We start from the raw sequence: 22,428 nt of genomic DNA on the forward strand, positions 1-22,428 counted from the left end.
TCACTCTGTCACACCCGTGTAGATATAGATGAGTGTGAGGACAGCCCTGATATCTGTGATGGAGGCCAGTGCACCAACGTGCCTGGAGAGTACCGCTGTCTCTGCTACGACGGATTCATGGCCTCCATGGACATGAGGACCTGCATCGGTGACTATTCTCTTTCCACTGCTCTCTTTGTCTCTCTCGCTCTCCCCACCTCTCTCTCCCTCACTGTATCTGTCTCTCTCTCTCTCCCCACCTCTCTCTCTCTCGCTGTATCTGTCTCTCTCGCTCTCCCCACCTCTCTCTCTCTCTCTCTCTCTCTCTCTCTCTCTCTCTCTCTCTCTCTCTCTCACTGTATCTGTCTCTTTCTCTCCCCACCTCTCTCGCTGTCTCTCTCTCCCCACTCTCTCTCTCTCTCTCACTGTATCTGTCTCTCTCTCTCCCCTCTCTCTCTGTCTCTCTCTCTCGCTGTATCTCTCTTTTTTTCTCTGCTCTCCCCACCTCTCTCTCTCTCGCTGTATCTCTCTCTTTTTTTCTCTCGCTCTCCCCACCTCTCTCTCTCTCGCTGTATCTCTCTCTTTTTCTCTCTCGCTCTTCCCACCTCTCTCTCTCTCGCTGTATCTCTCTCTTTTTCTCTCTCTCTCTCTCTCCCCACTTCTCTTGCTGTATCTCTCTCTCTGTCTCTCTCTCTCGCTGTATCTCTGTCTCGCTCGCTCTCCCCACCTCTCTCTCTCTCTCGTTGTATCCCTCTCTCTCTCTTCCCACCTCTCTCTCTCTCTCACTGTATCTCTCTCCCCACCTCTCTCTCTCTTTCTCTCTCGCTGTATCTCTCTCCCCACCTCTCTCTCTCGCTGTATCGCTCTCTGTCTCTCTCTCTCGCTGTATCTCTCTCCCCACCTCTCTCTCTCGCTGTATCGCTCTCTCTCTCTATCGCTCTCTCCCCACCTCTCTCTCTCTCTCTCTCTCACTGTATCTCTCCCCACCTCTCTCTGTCTCTCTCTCTCTCTATCTCTCTCTCTCTCTCTCTCTCGCTGTATCTCTCTCCCCACCTCTCTCTCGCTGTATCGCTCTCTCTCTCTCTCTCTCTCTCTCTCTCTCTCTCTCTCTCTCTCTCTCGCTATATCTCTCTCTGTCTCTCTCCCCACCCCTCTCTCTCTCTCGCTGTATCTCTCTCTGTCTCTCTCCCCACCTCTCTCTCTCGCTGTATCGCTCTCTCTCTCTCTCCCCACCCCTCTCTCTTTCTCGCTGTATCTCTCTCTCTGTCTCTCTCCCCACCCCTCTCTCTCTCTCGCTGTATCTCTCTCTGTCTCTCTCCCCACCCTCTCTCTCTCTCTCTCGCTGTATCGCTCTCTGTCTCTCTCCCCACCCTTCTCTCTCTCTCGCTGTATCTCTCTCTGTCTCTCTCCCCACCCCTCTCTCTCGCTGTATCTCTCTCTGTCTCTCTCCCCACCCCTCTCTCTCTCGCTGTATCGCTCTCTGTCTCTCTCGCCACCCCTCTCTCTCTCTCTCGCTGTATCTCTCTCTGTCTCTCTCCCCACCCCTCTCTCTCTCTCGCTGTATCTCTCTCTGTCTCTCTCCCCACCCCTCTCTCTCGCTGTATCTCTCTCTGTCTCTCTCCCCACCCCTCTCTCTCGCTGTATCTCTCTCTCTCTCTCTCTCTCTCCCCACCCCTCTCTCTCTCTCACTGTATCTCTCTCTGTCTCTCTCCCCACCCCTCTCTCTCTCGCTGTATCGCTCTCTCTCTCTCCCCACCCCTCTCTCTCTCTTTCGCTGTATCTCTCTCTGTCTCTCTCCCCACCCCTCTCTCTCTCGCTGTATCGCTCTCTCTCTCTCCCCACCCCCTCTCTCTCGCTGTATCTCTCTCTGTCTCTCTCCCCACCTCTCTCTCTCTCTGTTTCTCTCTCTTTTCCTATCTCTCTCTCCTTGTTTCTCTCTCTGTCTCTCTCTCTCTCTCTTTGACCCTGTTAGACATACTCCTCTGTCCCCTCTCCAAAACCAGTTAGCTCATGTTCCTGTATGTGTGTCCAGATGTGAATGAGTGTGAGCTGAACCCTAACATCTGTCTGCATGGGGACTGTGAGAACACCAAGGGATCATTCATCTGCCACTGCCAGCTGGGGTACTTTGTTAAGAAGGGCTCCACCGGCTGCACAGGTACAGTACACGCACATGCACACAGACACAGACACATGCACACAGACACACACGCACATGCACACAGACACATGCACACAGACACACACGCACATGCAAACAGACACACACGCACATGCAAACAGACACACACGCACACACACATGCACACAGACACACACACACACAGACACACATGCACATGCACATGCACACAGACACACACGTACACACACATGCACACAGACACACACGCACATGCACACAGACACACACACACATGCACACAGACACACACAGCACTATGGGCGATACACACATACTGGTAGTTACAGCAAGGATATTACTGTAAAACACGATCTCAGTTATGACGCTGTCATAAAGCTTTGGTCATGTTTAACTTCCGAGTACAGACGATAATGTATGAACCAGAGTACAGACTATAATGTATGAACCAGAGTACAGACTATAATGTATGAACCAGAGTACAGACTATAATGTATGTACCAGAGTACAGACTCTAATGTATGAACCAGAGTACAGACTATAATGTATGAACCAGAGTACAGACTATAATGTATGAACCAGAGTACAGACGATAATGTATGAACCAGAGTACAGACTATAATGTATGAACCAGAGTACAGACTATAAGGTATAAACCAGAGTACAGACGATAATGTATGAACCAGAGTACAGACTATAATGTATGAACCAGAGTACAGGCTATAAGGTATAAACCAGAGTACAGACTATAATGTATGAACCAGAGTACAGACTATAATGTATGAACCAGAGTACAGACTATAATGTATAAACCAGAGTACAGACGATAATGTATGAACCAGAGTACAGACTATAAGGTATAAACCAGAGTACAGACGATAATGTATGAACCAGAGTACAGACTATAATGTATGAACCAGAGTACAGACTATAAGGTATAAACCAGAGTACAGACTATAATGTATGAACCAGAGTACAGACTATAATGTATAAACCAGAGTACAGACTATAATGTATGAACCAGAGTACAGACTATAATGTATGAACCAGAGTACAGACTATAATGTATAAACCAGAGTACAGACTATAATGTATAAACCAGAGTACAGACTATAAGGTATAAACCAGAGTACAGACGATAATGTATGAACCAGAGTACAGACTATAATGTATGAACCAGAGTACAGACGATAATGTATGAACCAGAGTACAGACTATAAGGTATAAACCAGAATACAGACTATAAGGTATAAACTAGAGTACAGACTATAATGTATGAACCAGAGTACAGACTCTAATGTATAAACTAGAGTATAGACTATAAGGTATAAACTAGAGTATAGACTATAAGGTATAAACCAGAATACAGACTATAAGGTATAAACTAGAGTATAGACTATAAGGTATAAACTAGAGTATAGACTATAAGGTATAAACCAGAATACAGACTACTATAAGGTAGTCTGCACTCAGACTATAAGGTATAAACCAGGGAACAGACTGTAAGGTATAAACCAGGGTACAGACTGTAAGGTTTAAACCAGGGTACAGACTATAAGGTATAAACCAGGGTACAGACTATAAGGTATAAACCAGGGTACAGACTATAAGGTATAAACCAGGGTACAGACTGTAAGGTATAAACCAGGGTACAGACTATAAGGTATAAACCAGGGTACAGACTATAAGGTATAAACCAGGGTACAGACTATAAGGTATAAACCAGGGTACAGACTATAAGGTATAAACCAGGGTACAGACTATAAGGTATAAACCAGGGTACATACTGTAAGGTATAATCCAGAGTACAGACTATAAGGTATAAACCAGTGTACAGACACAGACTACACACTATAAGGTATAAACCAGGGTACAGACTGTAAGGTATAAACCAGGGTACAGACTATAAGGTATAAACCAGGGTACAGACTATAAGGTATAAACCAGGGTACAGACTATAAGGTATAAACCAGGGTACAGACTATAAGGTATAAACCAGGGTACAGACTATAAGGTATAAACCAGGGTACAGACTATACGGTATAAACCAGGGTACAGACTGTAAGGTATAAACCAGGGTACAGACTATAAGGTATAAACCAGGGTACAGACTAGAAGGTATAAACCAGGGTACAGACTATAAGGTATAAACCAGAATACAGACTATAAAGTATAAACTAGAGTATAGACTATAAGGTATAAACTAGAGTATAGACTATAAGGTATAAACCAGAATACAGACTACTATAAGGTAGTCTGCACTCAGACTATAAGGTATAAACCAGGGAATAGACTGTAAGGTATAAACCAGGGTACAGACTATAAGGTATAAACCAGGGTACAGACTATAAGGTATAAACCAGGGTACAGACTATAAGGTATAAACCAGGGAATAGACTATAAGGTATAAACCAGGGTACAGACTGTAAGGTATAAACCAGGGTACAGACTATAAGGTATAAACCAGGGTACAGACTATAAGGTATAAACCAGGGTACAGACTATAAGGTATAAACCAGGGTACAGACTATAAGGTATAAACCAGGGTACAGACTATAAGGTATAAACCAGAATACAGACTATAAAGTATAAACTAGAGTATAGACTATAAGGTATAAACTAGAGTATAGACTATAAGGTATAAACCAGAATACAGACTATAAGGTATAAACCAGGGTACAGACTATAAGGTATAAACCAGGGTACAGACTGTAAGGTATAAACCAGGGTACAGACTATAAGGTATAAACCAGGGTACAGACTATAAGGTATAAACCAGGGTACAGACTATAAGGTATAAACCAGGGTACAGACTATAAGGTATAAACCAGGGTACAGACTATAAGGTATAAACCAGGGTACAGACTGTAAGGTATAATCCAGAGTACAGACTATAAGGTATAAACCAGGGTACAGACACAAGGAGAGAGGAACTAACATTTTATGTATTTTCCTCTCTTGATCTCTTTCTTATTTCTTCCAGATATTGATGAGTGCGAGATTGGGGCTCACAACTGTGACATGCATGCTGCTTGTCTCAACGTTCCCGGGAGCTTCAAGTGTCGTTGTCGTGATGGCTGGGTGGGAGACGGCATCAAGTGTGTAGGTGAGTACACTATAGTGCTGGGGGAAAAACAGATTCCTCTGTTCAGCCCTCTATGTCCAGGAGATGTGACCACTAGGCGGCAGGTAGTGTTGGGCCAGTAACTGAAAGGTTGCTCGTCCCAGAGCCGACGAGGTGAAAAATATGCCCATGTGCCCTTGAGGAAGACACTTAACCCTAATTTCTCCAGGGTCTCCATTGATAATGACTGACCCTGACTGTGACCCCTCTCTTGTTTGACCCTTCTCTCTCCCCATAGACGTGGATGAGTGTTCCACTGAGGAGCACAACTGCAATCTCAATGCAGACTGTGTCAACACTCCAGGCTCCTACCGCTGTGCCTGCAAGGAGGGCTTCAACGGGGACGGCTTCTCCTGTTCTGATATGGATGAGTGTGCTGACAACGTGAACCTGTGTGAGAACGGCCAGTGTCTGAACGCTCCGGGGGGCTACCGCTGTGAATGTGAGATGGGCTTCACCCCCACCGAGGACAGCAAGGCCTGCCAGGGTCAGAATGACACACTCTTCTTTTTCACCCTGTGATTCCTTTTATCACCGTAGATCCTGACTGATCCTCTCTGTGTTTTCCATCGGTAGATATTGACGAATGTAACTTCCAGAACATCTGTGTGTTTGGAACGTGTCAGAATCTACCGGGGATGTTCCGGTGTGTGTGTGACGACGGGTATGAGCTGGACCGCAGCGGAGGAAACTGCACTGGTGAGCAACACACACCCTCTACCAAACATGGACAACTCTGCCACAGCATCACTCTGTACCAACCCAATCTGGCATCCCACATATTTCTCCATCAATTTGGACTTTCTATTCCCTCACTGTACCTCCTCACTCGCAGGAATGCAGCCGCAGCAAGTCTGTGAGATTAACAGGGGTCTTTCTGCTTTCTCAAGTCCGTTCACAGTCTGAGAGCATAGCTTTCATCAAGTGTATGTGTCGTGTAAAAGTGTTTGTGTGTGACTCTGTGTGTTATTTAGTGTTGGTCATAAAGTGTGTGTTTCTGGCTCTGTGCGTGTGTGTTCCAGACATTAACGAGTGTGCGGACCCTGTGAACTGCATCAATGGCTTGTGTGTGAACACACCCGGAAGCTACCTGTGTAACTGCCCTCCGGACTTCGAGCTCAACCCTACTGGAGTGGGCTGTGTGGGTAAGTACTGGACAACTGGAATCAGAGCAATGCTAATGTCTCGTAGCCATGGAGACGAAGACACCTCAGCCAATGAATGATTGGCAGAAGGTGTTGATGGGTGTAAGTGTAACAATAGATTATTTCCCTCCTCTCAGACACACGAGTGGGCAACTGTTTCCTGGATACGTTGGCTCGCGGCGACGGGGGCATCTCCTGCAGCGCTGAGATCGGCGTGGGCGTCACTCGCGCCTCCTGCTGTTGCTCCCTGGGGGGAGCCTGGGGAAACCCCTGTGAACTCTGCCCCCCAATCAACTCCAGTACGTACAATACAGCTTGGTCGAACCAAAACATGAAAGACATTTTATTTTTGAAAAATACGGGGGGGAAATATCTGAGCTAATCGTGCCCAATTCCACTTGTGTTTTTGAGGGTATGTTGTGCTAGTTTGATGTTTCGTGGTATTTGTTTGTCTATAGCCGAGTACAAGACACTGTGTCCTGGAGGAGAGGGCTTCAGACCCAACCCCATCACTGTCATCCTGGAAGGTAACACATCCTCTCTGTTCTATTCTTCTACTTGTCCTGATCTTATTATTCCTATGTTTGTATTGGAGTATGTCCCAACAAACTAAACCGGACTCTCTCTCTGCCCCACAAGACATTGATGAGTGTCAGGAGCTGCCAGGCCTGTGCCAGGGTGGTAACTGTGTCAACACCTTCGGCAGCTTCCAGTGCGAGTGCCCTGCAGGCTACTACCTCAACGAGGAGACACGCATCTGCGAGGGTAAGAGGGCAAAGGTCGCAGAGGGATCAGATGTCAATACGGTCTGTAAGAGGGGTAGCTGTAATGTCTGTACTGTCTAAGTTGGGTACTTATTCAGTACTGTACAGTTAGAGGGGTATTATGTTAGTACTGTGGGTAACCGTCTATATTGTCTGTTTGTGTGTGTCTAGATATTGATGAGTGCACAGCCCACATTGGAATCTGTGGCCCTGGTACCTGCTACAACACCTTGGGGAACTATACCTGCGTGTGTCCTCCTGAGTACATGCAGGTCAACGGAGGAAACAACTGCATGGGTGAGTCAGACCACACTCGGTGGTACATATACAGTACTGTATATATCTGAATAAACAGTTTACCATTGGTTTATAAACCATAATGGATTCTAAACAGTTATTGAGTTGTGTATTTATGGTGAGTCATTCTCAACCCTCTCTCTGTTGACATCACAGATATGAGGAAGAGTGTGTGTTACCGCAACTTTAACGACACGTGTGAGAACGAGCTGTCGTTCAACATGACCAAGAAGATGTGCTGCTGTGCCTACAACGTTGGCAAGGCCTGGAACAAGCCCTGTGAAGCCTGCCCTACCCCTGCCACCTGTGAGTTGGAACATAAGACACACAGACATATTATCTCCAACACTTTCAATACAGCCCCTTAAAATGTTCTTAATATGGTCTTAATATGTTGTTAATATGTTCTTAATATGGTCTTAATATGTTGTTAATATGTTCTTAATATGGTCTTAATATGTTCTTAATATGGTCTTAATATGTTCTTAATATGGTCTTAATATGCTCTTAATATGCTCTTAATATGGTCTTAATATGGTCTTAATATGATCTAAATATGGTCTTAATATGGTCTTAATATGCTCTTAATATGCTCTTAATATGCTCTTAATATGCTCTTAATATGCTCTTAATATTGTAACGGTTTTCTAGGTGTGAAGGAGAGTCGGACCAAAATGCAGCGTGTAGATTGCGATCCATGTTTAATGAACAACGTAAAACACTAATTAACACAAACACTACAAAACAAAGAACGTAAATAACGAAACGAAAACCGAAACAGCCTATACTTGTGTCAACTAACACAGCGACAGGAACAAAGACACTAAGGACAATGACCCACGACAAACTCAAAGAATATGGCTGCCTAAATATGGTTCCCAATCAGAGACAACGATAAACACCTGCCTCTGATTGAGAACCACTCCAGACAGCCATAGACTTTGCTAGATCACCCCACTAGCTACAATCCCAATATATACACACCACATACAAAAACCCATGCCACACCCTGGCCTGACCCAATACATGAAGATAAACACAAAATACTTTGACCAGGGCGTGACAAATATGGTCTTAATATGGTCTTAATATGGTCTTAATATGTTCTTAATATGGTCTTAATATGCTCTTAATATGGTCTTAATATGTTCTTAATATGCTCTTAATATGCTCTTAATATGCTCTTAATATGCTCTTAATATGGTCTTAATATGCTCTTAATATGGTCTTAATATGTTCTTAATATGTTCTTAATATGCTCTTAATATGCTCTTAATATGCTCTTAATATGTTCTTGGTGCATAAGTTCACTCAGTTGTTTTGTCCTCTCTCCCACAGCGGAGTACCAGTTACTGTGTGGGAACCAGGCTCCTGGGTTCATCATAGATATCCACACAGGCAAGCCCATCGGTAAGGTCATTAGGTCACATAGGTCATAATGGCCTACTGCTCGCTCAACACATAAACTGATCAATATTGTCGTCATTTTTGTAATTTTATGGTACCACTATGTCTGTGTCTATTGTAAACCGTGCTTTTGAAGACTTAATCGAGTAGAAAGGGGCTTTGTGAGTGAAAGAGTAGCTAACATAGCATGATGTTTCTGTATTGTTCTGCAGATATTGATGAGTGTCGAGAGATCCCGGGGATATGTGCCAACGGAGTGTGTATCAACCAGATAGGAAGCTTCCGCTGTGAATGTCCCATGGGTTTCAGCTACAACAATATACTGCTCATCTGTGAAGGTAAGGCTCAGACACACACGCAACTACACACACACACGCATACTCACACTCAGTCTATACATAATCTCTGACACACAAAACAATCACTGACATTTAGCAGACACTCTTATCCAGAGCCATTTACAGGAGCAATTAGGGTTAAGTGCCTTGCTCAAGGGCACATGGGGAGATTTTTCACATAGTCGGCTTGTATTCAAACCAGCAACCTTGTCACTTTTCTGTTTGGTCCTCCTCAGCTTCTGAATGACTTCATACTCGGCTTTTACAAGACAGTTATGACTACTGTGACTGACGGTTGCCTGCTCTTGTTTTTCTTCCCTCCAGATATTGACGAGTGTAACAGTGGAGACAACCTGTGCCAACGCAACGCCAACTGTATCAACATCCCAGGGAGCTACCGCTGCGAGTGCTCGCCAGGCTTCAAGCTGTCCCCCAGCGGGGCCTGCGTGGGTGAGTCCAGACTCTGTGCCTCGGGGCAGCAGGGATTTACCATCTCAGAACAATAGGGGGTTGGAGGGATTATGCTAATGGATTATGAGTGACGTGTACTACAGTGATTTTCCCTGTCGAGAGGTAATTGTATGAGAGTTAGATGGTTTATTAGTCAATGGGAAAACACACTGAGATTCGGTGCCTTTTGAGGTCTGAATTTGTCAGAAAAAAAGTTTGATTTCACCTACTTTTAACATTCTGTCAAAAAGAGAATGTTAAAATGAAAACGTTAAATCAATATTTTAGTAAGTAGCACTTCCTATTCACAGCCCCTGTCAGACCTTATATGTTGAAAATGGAAGATTTTGTCATCAATAAGCACCTTATTTGGAATGCAGTGGATGTACAGTAACATGCTATATATGATGTCAGAGCTCAGTGGCTGTACAGTAACATGCTATACATGATGTCAGAGCTGAGTGGCTGTACAGTAACATGCTATATATGATGTCAGAGCTGAGTGGCTGTACAGTAACATGCTATACATGATGTCAGAGCTCAGTGGCTGTACAGTAACATGCTATATATGATGTCAGAGCTGAGTGGCTGTACAGTAACATGCTATACATGATGTCAGAGCTGAGTGGCTGTACAGTAACATGCTATACATGATGTCAGAGCTGAGTGGCTGTACAGTAACATGCTACACATGATGTCAGAGCTGAGTGGCTGTACAGTAACATGCTACACATGATGTCAGAGCTCAGTGGCTGTACAGTAACATGCTACACATGATGTCAGAGCTCAGTGGCTGTACAGTAACATGCTACACATGATGTCAGAGCTCAGTGGCTGTACAGTAACATGCTATACATGATGTCAGAGCTGAGTGGCTGTACAGTAACATGCTATACATGATGTCAGAGCTCAGTGGCTGTACAGTAACATGCTACACATGATGTCAGAGCTGAGTGGCTGTACAGTAACATGCTACACATGATGTCAGAGCTGAGTGGCTGTACAGTAACATGCTACACATGATGTCAGAGCTCAGTGGCTGTACAGTAACATGATATATATGATGTCAGAGCTCAGTGGCTGTACAGTAACATGATATATATGATGTCAGAGCTGAGTGGCTGTACAGTAACACGCTATGCATGATGTCAGACTTCAGATTCTCCGCTTCACAACACTGTATGGGTTTTGACTGACAGCTGTTATAAACTTGAGCACCTGACGTGACAAGAAGATGCCCCACCCTTCCTGCTAATTGGGCTACTTTTGCCCATTTGTTACTGTCTGAGTGAGGGAAATGCTGTAAATGGAGAGGAGTCGATGTGATCTGAAAGATGAGATGTTGGGTATTATATTAAATACCACTTTGATGTCATACAAGTAAACCACACACCCATGAGTCCGAATGTGCATTTCACATTTCCATATTTTAAAACTCATGTCATTTACAGTATCAATGTTTATGATGTCTATGTTTGATCCACAGTTACAAGGAGGACATGAGTTATACCCTGGGTTGTCCTGAACATAATGAGCCTTTGTCTGTCATATTGTGATCAAAATTAGCCACGGAACATACACTTGAATTCAGTCACGACTGCGTTCTATGCATTCCAAAATGACAATCTGTTTGTCTGAAGTGCTTTTTAAAAGCCTAACACTAATATTGTATTTTATCATTTAGCTGGCCATGTTTTCAATAGAATAAGCTTTCAAATGATGCCCACCTGACCCAGATTGGGATTTAAAATGGGCCGTTTTTGGATTGCGTGAACAACAACAGTATTTGTGTGATGGTGGGGATTCAGGGTTGTGTTCCAAACAAAAAACTACAAGTGTGCTTGCTTCAGTTCCTCAACGGCAAAGCTAGGAGAGATCAAAAAAGCACCTTATAGTTGAAGGCTCTTTCCTTGAGTAGTAAGAGTGGAGACACCAGATTTAAGGGGGGGATTTTAACAGGTTGACCGTAACAGGGTTGAGGATTCTTTGATCTAAATCAGCCATGAATCCCCTTGTGACAGGAGGAATTAGTGGAAGCTTGTTGTGTGCAACAGGGAGTGGCAACAGGGAGTGGCAACAGGGAATGGCAACAGGGAGTGGCAACAGGGAATGGCAACAGGGAGTGGCAACAGGGAATGGCAACAGGGAATGGCAACAGGGAGTGGCAACAGGGAGTGGCAACAGGGAGTGGCAACAGGGAATGGCAACAGGGAGTGGCAAGTGGCAACAGGGAGTGGCAACAGGGAATGGCAACAATGGGGAGTGGCAACAGGGAGTGGCAACAGGGAATGGCAACAGGGAGCAACAGGGAATGGCAACAGGGAGTGGCAACAGGGAATGGCAACAGGGAGAATGGCAACAGGGAATGGCAACAGTGGGGAGTGGCAACAGGGGAATGGCAACAGGGAGTGGCAACAGGGAGTGGCAACAGGGAATGGCAACAGGGAGTGGCAACAGGGAATGGCAACAGGGAGTGGCAACAGGGAATGGCAACAGGGAGTGGCAACAGGGAGTGGCAACAGGGAATGGCAACAGGGAGTGGCAACAGGGAGTGGCAACAGGGAATGGCAACAGGGAGTGGCAACAGGGAGTGGCAACAGGGAATGGCAACAGGGAATGGCAACAGGGAATGGCAACAGGGAGTGGCAACAGGGAATGGCAACAGGGAGTGGCAACAGGGAATGGCAACAGGGAATGGCAACAGGGAATGGCAGCAGGGAATGGCAACAGGGAATGGCAGCAGGGAATGGCAACAGGGAATGGCAACAGGGAATGGCAACAGGGAATGGCAGCAGGGAATGGCAACAGGGAATGGCAGCAGGGAATGGCAACAGGGAATGGCAACAGGGAGTGGCAACAGGGAGTGGCAATTGAATGTTTATTGTTAAAACATTTCTGTCTATCGATGGGTAACAGGGTTGACATGTTTTGCCCGACCCACTCAGTTTTCCACCACAAAACACCAGAAAATGAGCAAAAAGAATACACAATACTTTTACTATTAGTGGCTGTATTTTCAGCTGGCGTGAAACCAGCACAATTGTCAAACACACACTAGTTTGTGATTTCGACCTGTTTAAGATGACACTTTTCTGTATTTGAATCCTAGCGCTAGGATTGGAAATGTACCTGTCTTATATGATCTGGCTTGCACTAGGTGTGAGAGGGGTGGCAAAACGTGCCAAAGTGCCAATTTCAGGCAGCGCTGTTGGGTTATTTAAGACCAACCAAAAGCTGGTCTTAGTGGTAACCTGGTTGGTTATGGCATGGATTTTGACAGAGGAAGCACAGCCTATCCAGCCGTGACGCACAGTGCCCATACGCTCATGGAACAAGAGAGATGTTGTTTTTGTGCCCGTAAACCTTAAACCTTACCGTATTAAGAAACATAAAAAACTATTGTTTTTTTTCCATTTCATTTGATCACAAACCAAGCAGAGCCTCCCCTCCTGTCAATGAAGGCAGTTTTTTTCTGCCCAATGCATTTGCCAAGTAGTCAACACTCTCATAAAGAGGTTGGCTCGTGAGACCGTTTTGAAACAAAATCTTAATCACCAAAGATCAAGTTTGGAAGCATCACTATCACTAATCATATGAAATAAATAATTATCTTTAGAAATGACTTTGTCAAAGCAACAAAATAACTAGGGATTTACAAAGATGGTGAAAAATTGGAGAAATGTTGGGGTTAAAGTGGATTCACTCAATATTGGTGCACAATTTCTACTTAAAATATGAAAGGGAATGACCCATGTATTTCTCAGAGTCAGTTAGTTAATGCTGGAGCTGCCTTCTTGGCCTGGTCTCCCTTGGAAAACCGATTATTGATCTCCATGGAATTTCCTAGTTAGATCATTCATTACAAATGAACAGAAAAGTGTGTATGATATATGAGTCAATGAATCTTCTCTCCCTAATGTGTGTAGACCGTAACGAGTGCCAGGAGATCCCTAACGTGTGTAGCCACGGAGAGTGTATCGACACCCAGGGCAGCTACCGCTGTCTCTGCCACAACGGCTTCAAGGCCACCGCCGACCAGACCATGTGCATGGGTAAGTAAAGAGTCCCAGTAAACTAAATAGACTTACAATAGCAGACACAGTAGATCCTCTATAGTTTGGTTTCAATGAACTCGTCTCAGTCTCACCTGGTCTCGCTCCGTTTCAGATATCGATGAGTGTGACAGACAGCCGTGTGGGAACGGAACCTGTAAGAACACAGTGGGCTCCTACAACTGTCTCTGCTTCTCTGGCTTCGAGCTCACGCACAACAATGACTGCATGGGTACGTACTCGATCACATCCCAGCGCACATCTTAGAAAATAATTATCATGGGTGAAGCATATTTTAAGATGAAAACAAACTGTCTCGATCCACTTTCCAGACATTGATGAGTGCAGTGCGTTGGTGGGTCAGGTGTGTAGGAATGGCCAGTGTATCAACGGCCTGGGCTCCTTCCAGTGTCTCTGTCAGGAAGGCTACGAACTCACCCTAGATGGAAAGAACTGTGTTGGTAAGTCAAGTCAACTTCCAGGCAGACCAGGAACAAATACATATTCTATGTCAAATCATTTCAAATACTTGACCCACACTTGATGTAGTACAATGGAACCAAGGGAATAGTCCAAAAAGTGCAAACTCCAAGCAGAATCAAGTATTTGTTTTAATGTATGTCTGATCCGGCGTTGGTGTGTGTGAGATGAAGGGTATTTCTAGTGAGGAGTCTACCACTGTCGTTTGTCAGATATCAATGAATGTGTGAGTCTTCCTGGGACCTGCTCTCCTGGAATCTGTCAGAACCTGGATGGATCATTCCGCTGTATCTGCCCAGCCGGATACGAGGTCCAGAACGATCAGTGTATAGGTAGGAGTCTCCTTCACACACACACACACACACACACACACACACACACACACACACACACACACACACACACACACACACACACACACACACACACACACACACACACACACACACACACACACACACACACACACACACACACACTGGACCACCACAAGGAACATGACTCCATGACATCTGTACATACTGATCCCACCTGCTCACACAGCTAGAGCCATAATATGCTCACAACTACACATCAGGGTGTCAATGACCATCCATCTGGTCCACACACACACACACCGTATGTGTAACGGCCGTGTAGCCTTGTGCACTGTTGGGGTGACACGTTTATACACACACATACACCCATTCACCATCTGGCTTTGGAGTTTAAAACTCATCCCCTCTCCCTCCTGTCATCCCTCTCTCCTCCCAGATATCAACGAGTGTGAGGTGGAGCCCAATATCTGCCAGTTTGGCACGTGCACCAACACCCCAGGAAGCTTCCAGTGTATCTGCCAGAATGGCTTCGTTCTGTCTGACAATGGACGCCGCTGCTTTGGTGAGGGAGAGAACCCTCCAAGTAGTGACTAAATGGCCATGTTAGAGATTACAACTGAGGAAATATAGTCTCAGATTTGTTAGTCGCAGCACTTCTGTTCTTTCTAGTGTGGCCAAAAAGTAATAATCTTTTTTAAACTGTCTCAGCCTCACTGGTGGTAGTCAATTGTCTACTCTCCTCCTGACTTGGTTGTTTGCAACCCTTACAGATACTAGAGAGAGCTTCTGCTTCACCCGCTTTGAGTCTGGCAAGTGTTCTGTACCTAAAGCCTTCAACACCACCAAGGCCAAGTGCTGCTGCAGCAAGATGCCAGGCGAGGGCTGGGGAGACCCCTGCGAGCTGTGCCCACGCGAGAGCGAGGGTGAGTCACACACACGACACGTTCCACACACACACAGTACTTTTCCAGTCAATGTAGTGATAAAAATGCATTCTTCAACTCAAGCCAGTTGATATGAGCTAAACCAAAATGATCCTGTCTTGTTATCAGTCCGTAGATCTAACCTCTGAACTCTGTCTCCTTGTGTCTCCAGCAGCCTTTGACAGCCTGTGTCCCTACGGCCATGGAGCCTTGCCCGGACGAGGGGACGCCCGTGAGGGTGAGTGACAGACTGGGCCACCCCCAGACATACTCACCCCTCAACTGCATCAGCTCTTTGATGACCCCATGCCAAAACTCTCTGGTCAATAAACTGTCCTTGTCTGTCTTTCTGTAGATATGAATGAGTGTCTGGACAACCCAGGCGTCTGTCAGAACGGTGTCTGTATCAACACGGATGGATCGTTCCGTTGCGAGTGTCCCTTCGGGTACAACCTGGACTACACTGGGATCAACTGTGTTGGTGAGCTGACCCCTATTGGGGGGGATGAAGATTTTTTAAATCTTTATTTTAGCAGGGGGTCCTATTGAGACCAATGTCTATTTTACACGGGAGTCTTGCATTTACACAAGTTACAAATACAACATAATACAACACTTACACTTAATAATACAACATAATACAACACTTACACTTAATAATACAACATAATACAACACTTACACTTAATAATACAACATAATACAACACGTACACTTAATAATACAACATAATACAACACGTACACTTAATAATACAACATAATACAACACGTACACTTAATAATACAACATAATACAACACTTACACTTAATAATACAACATAATACAACACTTACACTTAATAATACAACATAATACAACACTTACACTTAATAATACAACATAATACAACACTTACACTTAATAATACAACATAATACAACACTTACACTTAATAATACAACATAATACAACACTTACACTTAATAATACAACATAATACAACACATAATTACACTTAATAATACAACATAATACAACACGTACACTTAATAATACAACATAATACAACACTTACACTTAATAATACAACATAATACAACACTTACACTTAATAATACAACATAATACAACACTTACACTTAATAATACAACTATACAAAATGACAAAATACACTTACAGTTTTTCTCAGTCGCTTTGGTGCATTTTTCACATCATCTCTAACATGTGCAAAATAATAAGTGCATTTCTCAGAACAATTTGTACAGACTGCAATATACAATAGACATGTTTCTAAAGCTAGTCAGTCACTAAAAATCCTTAGTACATCTCTCAAAAGTAAATATTCATGCCAATGATCATGTCAGTGTCATCAGAAGGATAAGTCATTGAGTCATTGTTCACGAACAAGGTCGTCAAAATGTTTAGGCATGTTGTCAATGTAACTGTGTACTTTGACAGTATTACCTGATGTAAACTTAGGCTACAGTTTGGATGACAGTTACTGTATTGAAAATGCACAAGGCTGCACTTCTATGGCATGTATCAATTTCAACAGTGCTATTTACATATTACTGTATGTGGGTTATTGATTGAAAGAGACTGGACAACCCAAGGGGCACAAAGGAAAAAAAACTAAATTAGAAAGAAACACAGGAAACCACCCCTAAGGCACAACTTTGCCCGCAGCACTGTTGTGCTGTCTCTACACATCCAGACGTTCCTGTCTGTCGGCCCACATATTCTCATCCACATCACACCGGATATTTTCCCTTCCAATGCAACGTGGAAAGAATATTTTGGAATGCCTTATCCATCCTCTGCAGGCGTCTACTGTGATGTCCTCACATGCTGCATCCATTGCAGCCAGCAGGGTCATCTGTCTGTGTGGCTGACGATCGTACACCTTCCACTTCCATGCTGAAAATAACTCCTCAATTGGGTTAAGGAATGGTGAATTAGGTGGGAGGAATTCTACTAGCATCCTCGGGTGGGTCACAAACCATTGCCTTATGATGAAACTCACATTATCACAAATGACCACATACTTTGGCAAATCCTCTCTAAACAGACCCCTCTCATCATCAGGGATGAGAGCCCTGTAGAGAGTCTCTAAAAAGTTGAGTAGATGCTGGGTGTTGTATGGCCCTATAAAACTATGCTTGACAGTTTATGACAAATAGTTCAACAATTTTGCATGTAATGGCTTATGCAAGGAACTAATGCCTAGATGTTTTGAGGGGTAAGACTATTCAACAGAGAACCATCTGCTATATTTTGATCAACATGACATGAGCAATTGATAATGTGGAAAAAAGCTGACACTTGTACATTATCAATTGCAATTTGTTCAAAGGAATAAGAAATTGCTTTAATGATGTGCACAAGTGACTAGATGATTTGGAATTTGTACAGGTAGTATCAAGAATTGCACTTTTGATCTAAGAAATGCACCAAAGCGACTGAGAAAAACTGTAAGAGAAACAATCACATTCCTCAACAAAGAGGTCCCCAATCAACAATTTGAACTGCCCGAGGGGCACCGGTACATCTAGTTGTAGGGAACTCTGTAGATTGATCCATACATGGAATGCAAAGAAACTAAAAGCTGATTTACCTAACAAAGAGGTCTCCAGAGTTAGCCATCCCTGAGACCGGGTATGGTAACATGTACGTCTAAAGTTTAGCAATGATGTTAGCAAAGGTACTGCAGAGAGCCTTATACATAAAAAGAGATCAATGAATCAACCTACGTGACTTCACTGATGGCCAGCCTACTTTCTGATACAGAATGCAGTGATGTGTGCTGAACCTGTCGCCTGTAATAAACTGTAGTGCACTGTGATAAACTGTAGTGCACTGTGATAAACTGTAGTGCACTGTGATAAACTGTAGTGCACTGTGATAAACTGTAGTGCACTGTGATAAACTGTAGTGCACTGTGATAAACTGTAGTGCACTGTGATAAACTGTAGTGCACTGTGATGAACTGTAGTGCACTGTGATAAACTGTAGTGCACTGTGATAAACTGTAGTGCACTGTAATAAACTGTAGTGCACTGTGATAAACTGTAGTGCACTGTGATAAACTGTAGTGCACTGTGATAAACTGTAGTGCACTGTGATAAACTGTAGTGCACATAAACTGTAGTGCACATAAACTGTAGTGCACTGTGATAAACTGTAGTGCACTGTGATAAACTGTAGTGCACTATGATAAACTGAAGTGCACTGTGATAAACTGTAGTGCACTGTGATAAACTGTAGTGCACTGTGATAAACTGTAGTGCACTGTGATAAACTGAAGTGCACTGTGATAAACTGTAGTGCACTGTGATAAACTGTAGTGCACTGTGATGAACTGTAGTGCACTGTGATAAACTGTAGTGCACTGTGATAAACTGTAGTGCACTGTGATAAACTGTAGTGCACTGTGATAAACTGAATCTAAAGGCTTTAATGTAGTGGCAGCTGAGTTCATATAGATGATGTCACCATAGTCTAGAACTGGGAAGATCGGTCAACAGAATGATTTGCTTTCTGCTATTTAACGAGAGGCATGACCTATTTCTATACAAGAAGTCCATTTTTATTCTCAACTTATTAACTAACTCATCAATATCTAAAAGACAGCTTTTCGTCTCTCCAGATGACCAGATATTAAAGCAGGGACATAATTCATGTGGGCACCATCCAAAGTACATGTCGAAATCATCAGATAAATGTTTGTGTTCTGGAAAATAACATACACATCTGCATTCAGCACCAATTTCAGTTCAACAAAGATTTTCTGTAAAGAAATGAATGCAGACTGTAGCTCAGAAAGAGCCTGGTTAACCGTGGGGGTGTCCACTTACACAACAGTCATCAGCATACAAGTGCAGGTTACCATTTTTTACAGATAAACCGATGATGATGATGATTACATTTACTGTCCTTCAAGAGGACATTCTTGTCAGAGGTCATACTACCTGAGGCCAAATGAATTAACATTACTGTTCCTCTTCCTCCCCTCCTCCCTCTCCCACCCCAGACACTGATGAGTGCTCTATAGGAAACCCCTGTGGTAACGGGACCTGTACTAACGTGTTGGGAGGCTTCGAGTGCTCTTGTCATGAAGGCTTCGAACCCGGACCTATGATGACCTGTGAAGGTAAAAGAGGGGGACAATGCAAGTAGTCTAGGTAGCCATTTGATTAGATGTTCAGGAGTCTTATGGCTTGGAGGTAGAGGTTGTTTAGAAGCCTCTTGGACCTAGACTTGGTGCTCTGGTCCGCTTGCCGTGTGGTAGCAGAGAGAACAGTCTATGACTAGGGTGCCTGGAGTCTTTGACAAGAGACTCCAGATTCTACAATTTGTCTTGTATGATAGAATGCTCATGTACTCATCTCTCTCTCTCTCTGTCTCTCTCTCTGTCTCTCTCTCTGTCTCTCTGTCTCTGTCTCTCTCTCTGTCTCTCTCTCTCTCTCTCTCTCTCTCTCTCTCTCTGTCTCTCTCTGACTCTCTCTCTCTGTCTCTCTCTTTCTGTCTCTCTGTCTCTGTCTCTCTCTCTCTCTCTGTCTCTCTCTATCTCTCTCTGTCTCTCTCTGTCTCTCTCTCTCTCTCCCCCCCCCTCTCTCTCTCTCTCTCTCTCTCTCTCTCTCTCTCTCTCTCTCTCTCTCTCTCTCTCTCTCTCTCTCCAGATATCAACGAGTGTTCTCTGAACCCCCTGCTGTGTGCCTTCCGCTGTGTCAATACTTTTGGTTCGTACGAGTGCATGTGTCCCTCGGGATACGTGCTGCGAGATGACCACCGCATGTGCAGAGGTGAGGGGACATGCCATAACCTACCTCCACACAGGAGTCTCTCTCTCTCTCTTTCTCTCTGCCTCTCTTTCTCTCTCTCTCTGTCTTAGTGCTGAGCGATTATTGCTTTTTGAGGTCGGTTTGGTTTCGGTTCAATTATTCCAAAAATTATCATGGTTTTTGGTTTCGCTAATATTTTTTACCATTAAATGCACTGTGCATTATGTGTGTTGAATGCTCTAACAACACAGAATACAACCAAAAGTCCCATAATGGTAGTGATGCCCATTTCTGCCTATTAACCATCATTTATTCACATTATTTTACTTTAATAAAATATTTCAGTTGCTGTGTATATTACATGTTTTTTATTTGATGACTTTATTATTTAATTTCTGCACTAAACTATGTAGAATATTGGCCTCCCTACTACATCGCACAGTTTGGGCTTAATCTGATTTATCTCTAGAGAAACAGAACAAAATGGAATTCAAATAATTGAACCGATGTAGTTCAATTAGTTGTTTAAAAAAAGAAAGATCTAATTGCTCAGCACTACTTTCTCTACAGGAGCTTTTTCTCTCAATCTCTCTCTGTCTCTCTCCCTCTACAGGAGCCTTATCTCTTTCTGTCTCACCTCTCTCCTTCCATCTCTCCCTCTACAGGAGCCTTATCTCTTTCTGTCTCCATCTCTCCCTCTACAGGAGCCTTATCTCTTTCATCTCTCCCTCTACAGGAGCCTTATCTCTTTCTGTCTCACCTCTCTCCTTCCATCTCTCCCTCTACAGGAGCCTTATCTCTTTCTGTCTCACCTCTCTACTTCCATCTCTCCCTCTACAGGAGCCTTATCTCTTTCTGTCTCACCTCTCTACTTCCATCTCTCCCTCTACAGGAGCCTTATCTCTTTCTGTCTCACCTCTCTCCTTCCATCTCTCCCTCTACAGGAGCCTTATCTCTTTCTGTCTCACCTCTCTCCTTCCATCTCTCCCTCTACAGGAGCCTTATATCTTTCTGTCTCACCTCTCTGCTTCCATCTCTCCCTCTACAGGAGCCTTATCTCTTTCTGTCTCACCTCTCTCCTTCCATCTCTCCCTCTACAGGAGCCTTATCTCTTTCTGTCTCACCTCTCTACTTCCATCTCTCCCTCTACAGGAGCCTTATCTCTTTCTGTCTCACCTCTCTACTTCCATCTCTCCCTCTACAGGAGCCTTATCTCTTTCTGTCTCACCTCTCTCCTTCCATCTCTCCCTCTACAGGAGCCTTATCTCTTTCTGTCTCACCTCTCTCCCTCTACAGGAGACTTATCTCTTTCTGTCTCACCTCTCTCCTTCCATCTCTCCCTCTACAGGAGCCTTATCTCTTTCTGTCTCACCTCTCTACTTCCATCTCTCCCTCTACAGGAGCCTTATCTCTTTCTGTCTCACATCTCTCCTTCCATCTCTCCCTCTACAGGAGCCTTATCTCTTTCTGTCTCACCTCTCTCCTTCCATCTCTCCCTCTACAGGAGCCTTATCTCTTTCTGTCTCACCTCTCTCCTTCCATCTCTCCCTCTACAGGAGCCTTATCTCTTTCTGTCTCACCTCTCTACTTCCATCTCTCCCTCTACAGGAGCCTTATCTCTTTCTGTCTCACCTCTCTCCTTCCATCTCTCCCTCTACAGGAGCCTTATCTCTTTCTGTCTCACCTCTCTCCTTCCATCTCTCCCTCTACAGGAGCCTTATCTCTTTCTGTCTCACCTTTCTGCTTCCATCTCTCCCTCTACAGGAGCCTTATCTCTTTCTGTCTCACCTCTCTACTTCCATCTCTCCCTCTACAGGAGCCTTATCTCTTTCTGTCTCACCTCTCTATTTTCATCTCTCCCTCTACAGGAGCCTTATCTCTTTCTGTCTCACCTCTCTCCTTCCATCTCTCCCTCTACAGGAGCCTTATCTCTTTCTGTCTCACCTCTCTACTTCCATCTCTCCCTCTACAGGAGCCTTATCTCTTTCTGTCTCACCTCTCCCTCTACAGGAGACTTATCTCTTTCTGTCTCACATCTCTCCCTCTACAGGAGCCTTATCTCTTTCTGTCTCACCTCTCTCCCTTCCATCTCTTTCTGTCTCACCTCTCTCCCTACAGGAGCCTGTTCTCTTTCTGTCTCACCTCTCTACTTCCATCTCTCCCTCTACAGGAGCCTTATCTCTTTCTGTCTCACATCTCTCCTTCCATCTCTCCCTCTACAGGAGCCTTATCTCTTTCTATCTC

The 22,428-nt window shown here is 44.2% G+C and overlaps 1 protein-coding gene across 3 annotated transcripts in view; it reads left to right on the forward strand.

Moving 5' to 3' along the window:
• Positions 1 to 22,428, forward strand: part of fbn2b (fibrillin 2b) — a 128,408-nt gene that overhangs the window by 89,239 nt on the left and 16,741 nt on the right. For 2 of the 3 annotated variants that reach the window (XM_046304331.1, XM_046304341.1), the window contains exons 30-53: positions 23 to 148; positions 2,012 to 2,137; positions 5,106 to 5,228; positions 5,485 to 5,733; positions 5,823 to 5,945; positions 6,269 to 6,391; positions 6,529 to 6,690; positions 6,850 to 6,918; positions 7,031 to 7,156; positions 7,327 to 7,452; positions 7,609 to 7,758; positions 8,791 to 8,862; positions 9,072 to 9,197; positions 9,522 to 9,647; positions 13,574 to 13,699; positions 13,815 to 13,931; positions 14,032 to 14,160; positions 14,392 to 14,511; positions 14,933 to 15,058; positions 15,267 to 15,419; positions 15,592 to 15,657; positions 15,775 to 15,900; positions 19,434 to 19,553; positions 20,083 to 20,205. In XM_046304331.1, coding sequence (XP_046160287.1) covers positions 23 to 148; positions 2,012 to 2,137; positions 5,106 to 5,228; positions 5,485 to 5,733; positions 5,823 to 5,945; positions 6,269 to 6,391; positions 6,529 to 6,690; positions 6,850 to 6,918; positions 7,031 to 7,156; positions 7,327 to 7,452; positions 7,609 to 7,758; positions 8,791 to 8,862; positions 9,072 to 9,197; positions 9,522 to 9,647; positions 13,574 to 13,699; positions 13,815 to 13,931; positions 14,032 to 14,160; positions 14,392 to 14,511; positions 14,933 to 15,058; positions 15,267 to 15,419; positions 15,592 to 15,657; positions 15,775 to 15,900; positions 19,434 to 19,553; positions 20,083 to 20,205 — 3,033 coding nt within the window. The remainder of the gene's footprint in view (positions 1 to 22; positions 149 to 2,011; positions 2,138 to 5,105; positions 5,229 to 5,484; positions 5,734 to 5,822; positions 5,946 to 6,268; positions 6,392 to 6,528; positions 6,691 to 6,849; positions 6,919 to 7,030; positions 7,157 to 7,326; positions 7,453 to 7,608; positions 7,759 to 8,790; positions 8,863 to 9,071; positions 9,198 to 9,521; positions 9,648 to 13,573; positions 13,700 to 13,814; positions 13,932 to 14,031; positions 14,161 to 14,391; positions 14,512 to 14,932; positions 15,059 to 15,266; positions 15,420 to 15,591; positions 15,658 to 15,774; positions 15,901 to 19,433; positions 19,554 to 20,082; positions 20,206 to 22,428) is intronic. The other variant, XM_046304351.1, reaches the window with a different exon arrangement.

This window comes from Oncorhynchus gorbuscha, linkage group LG02 (genome assembly GCF_021184085.1).
Source record: "Oncorhynchus gorbuscha isolate QuinsamMale2020 ecotype Even-year linkage group LG02, OgorEven_v1.0, whole genome shotgun sequence".
Classification (NCBI taxonomy): Eukaryota; Metazoa; Chordata; class Actinopteri; order Salmoniformes; family Salmonidae; genus Oncorhynchus; species Oncorhynchus gorbuscha.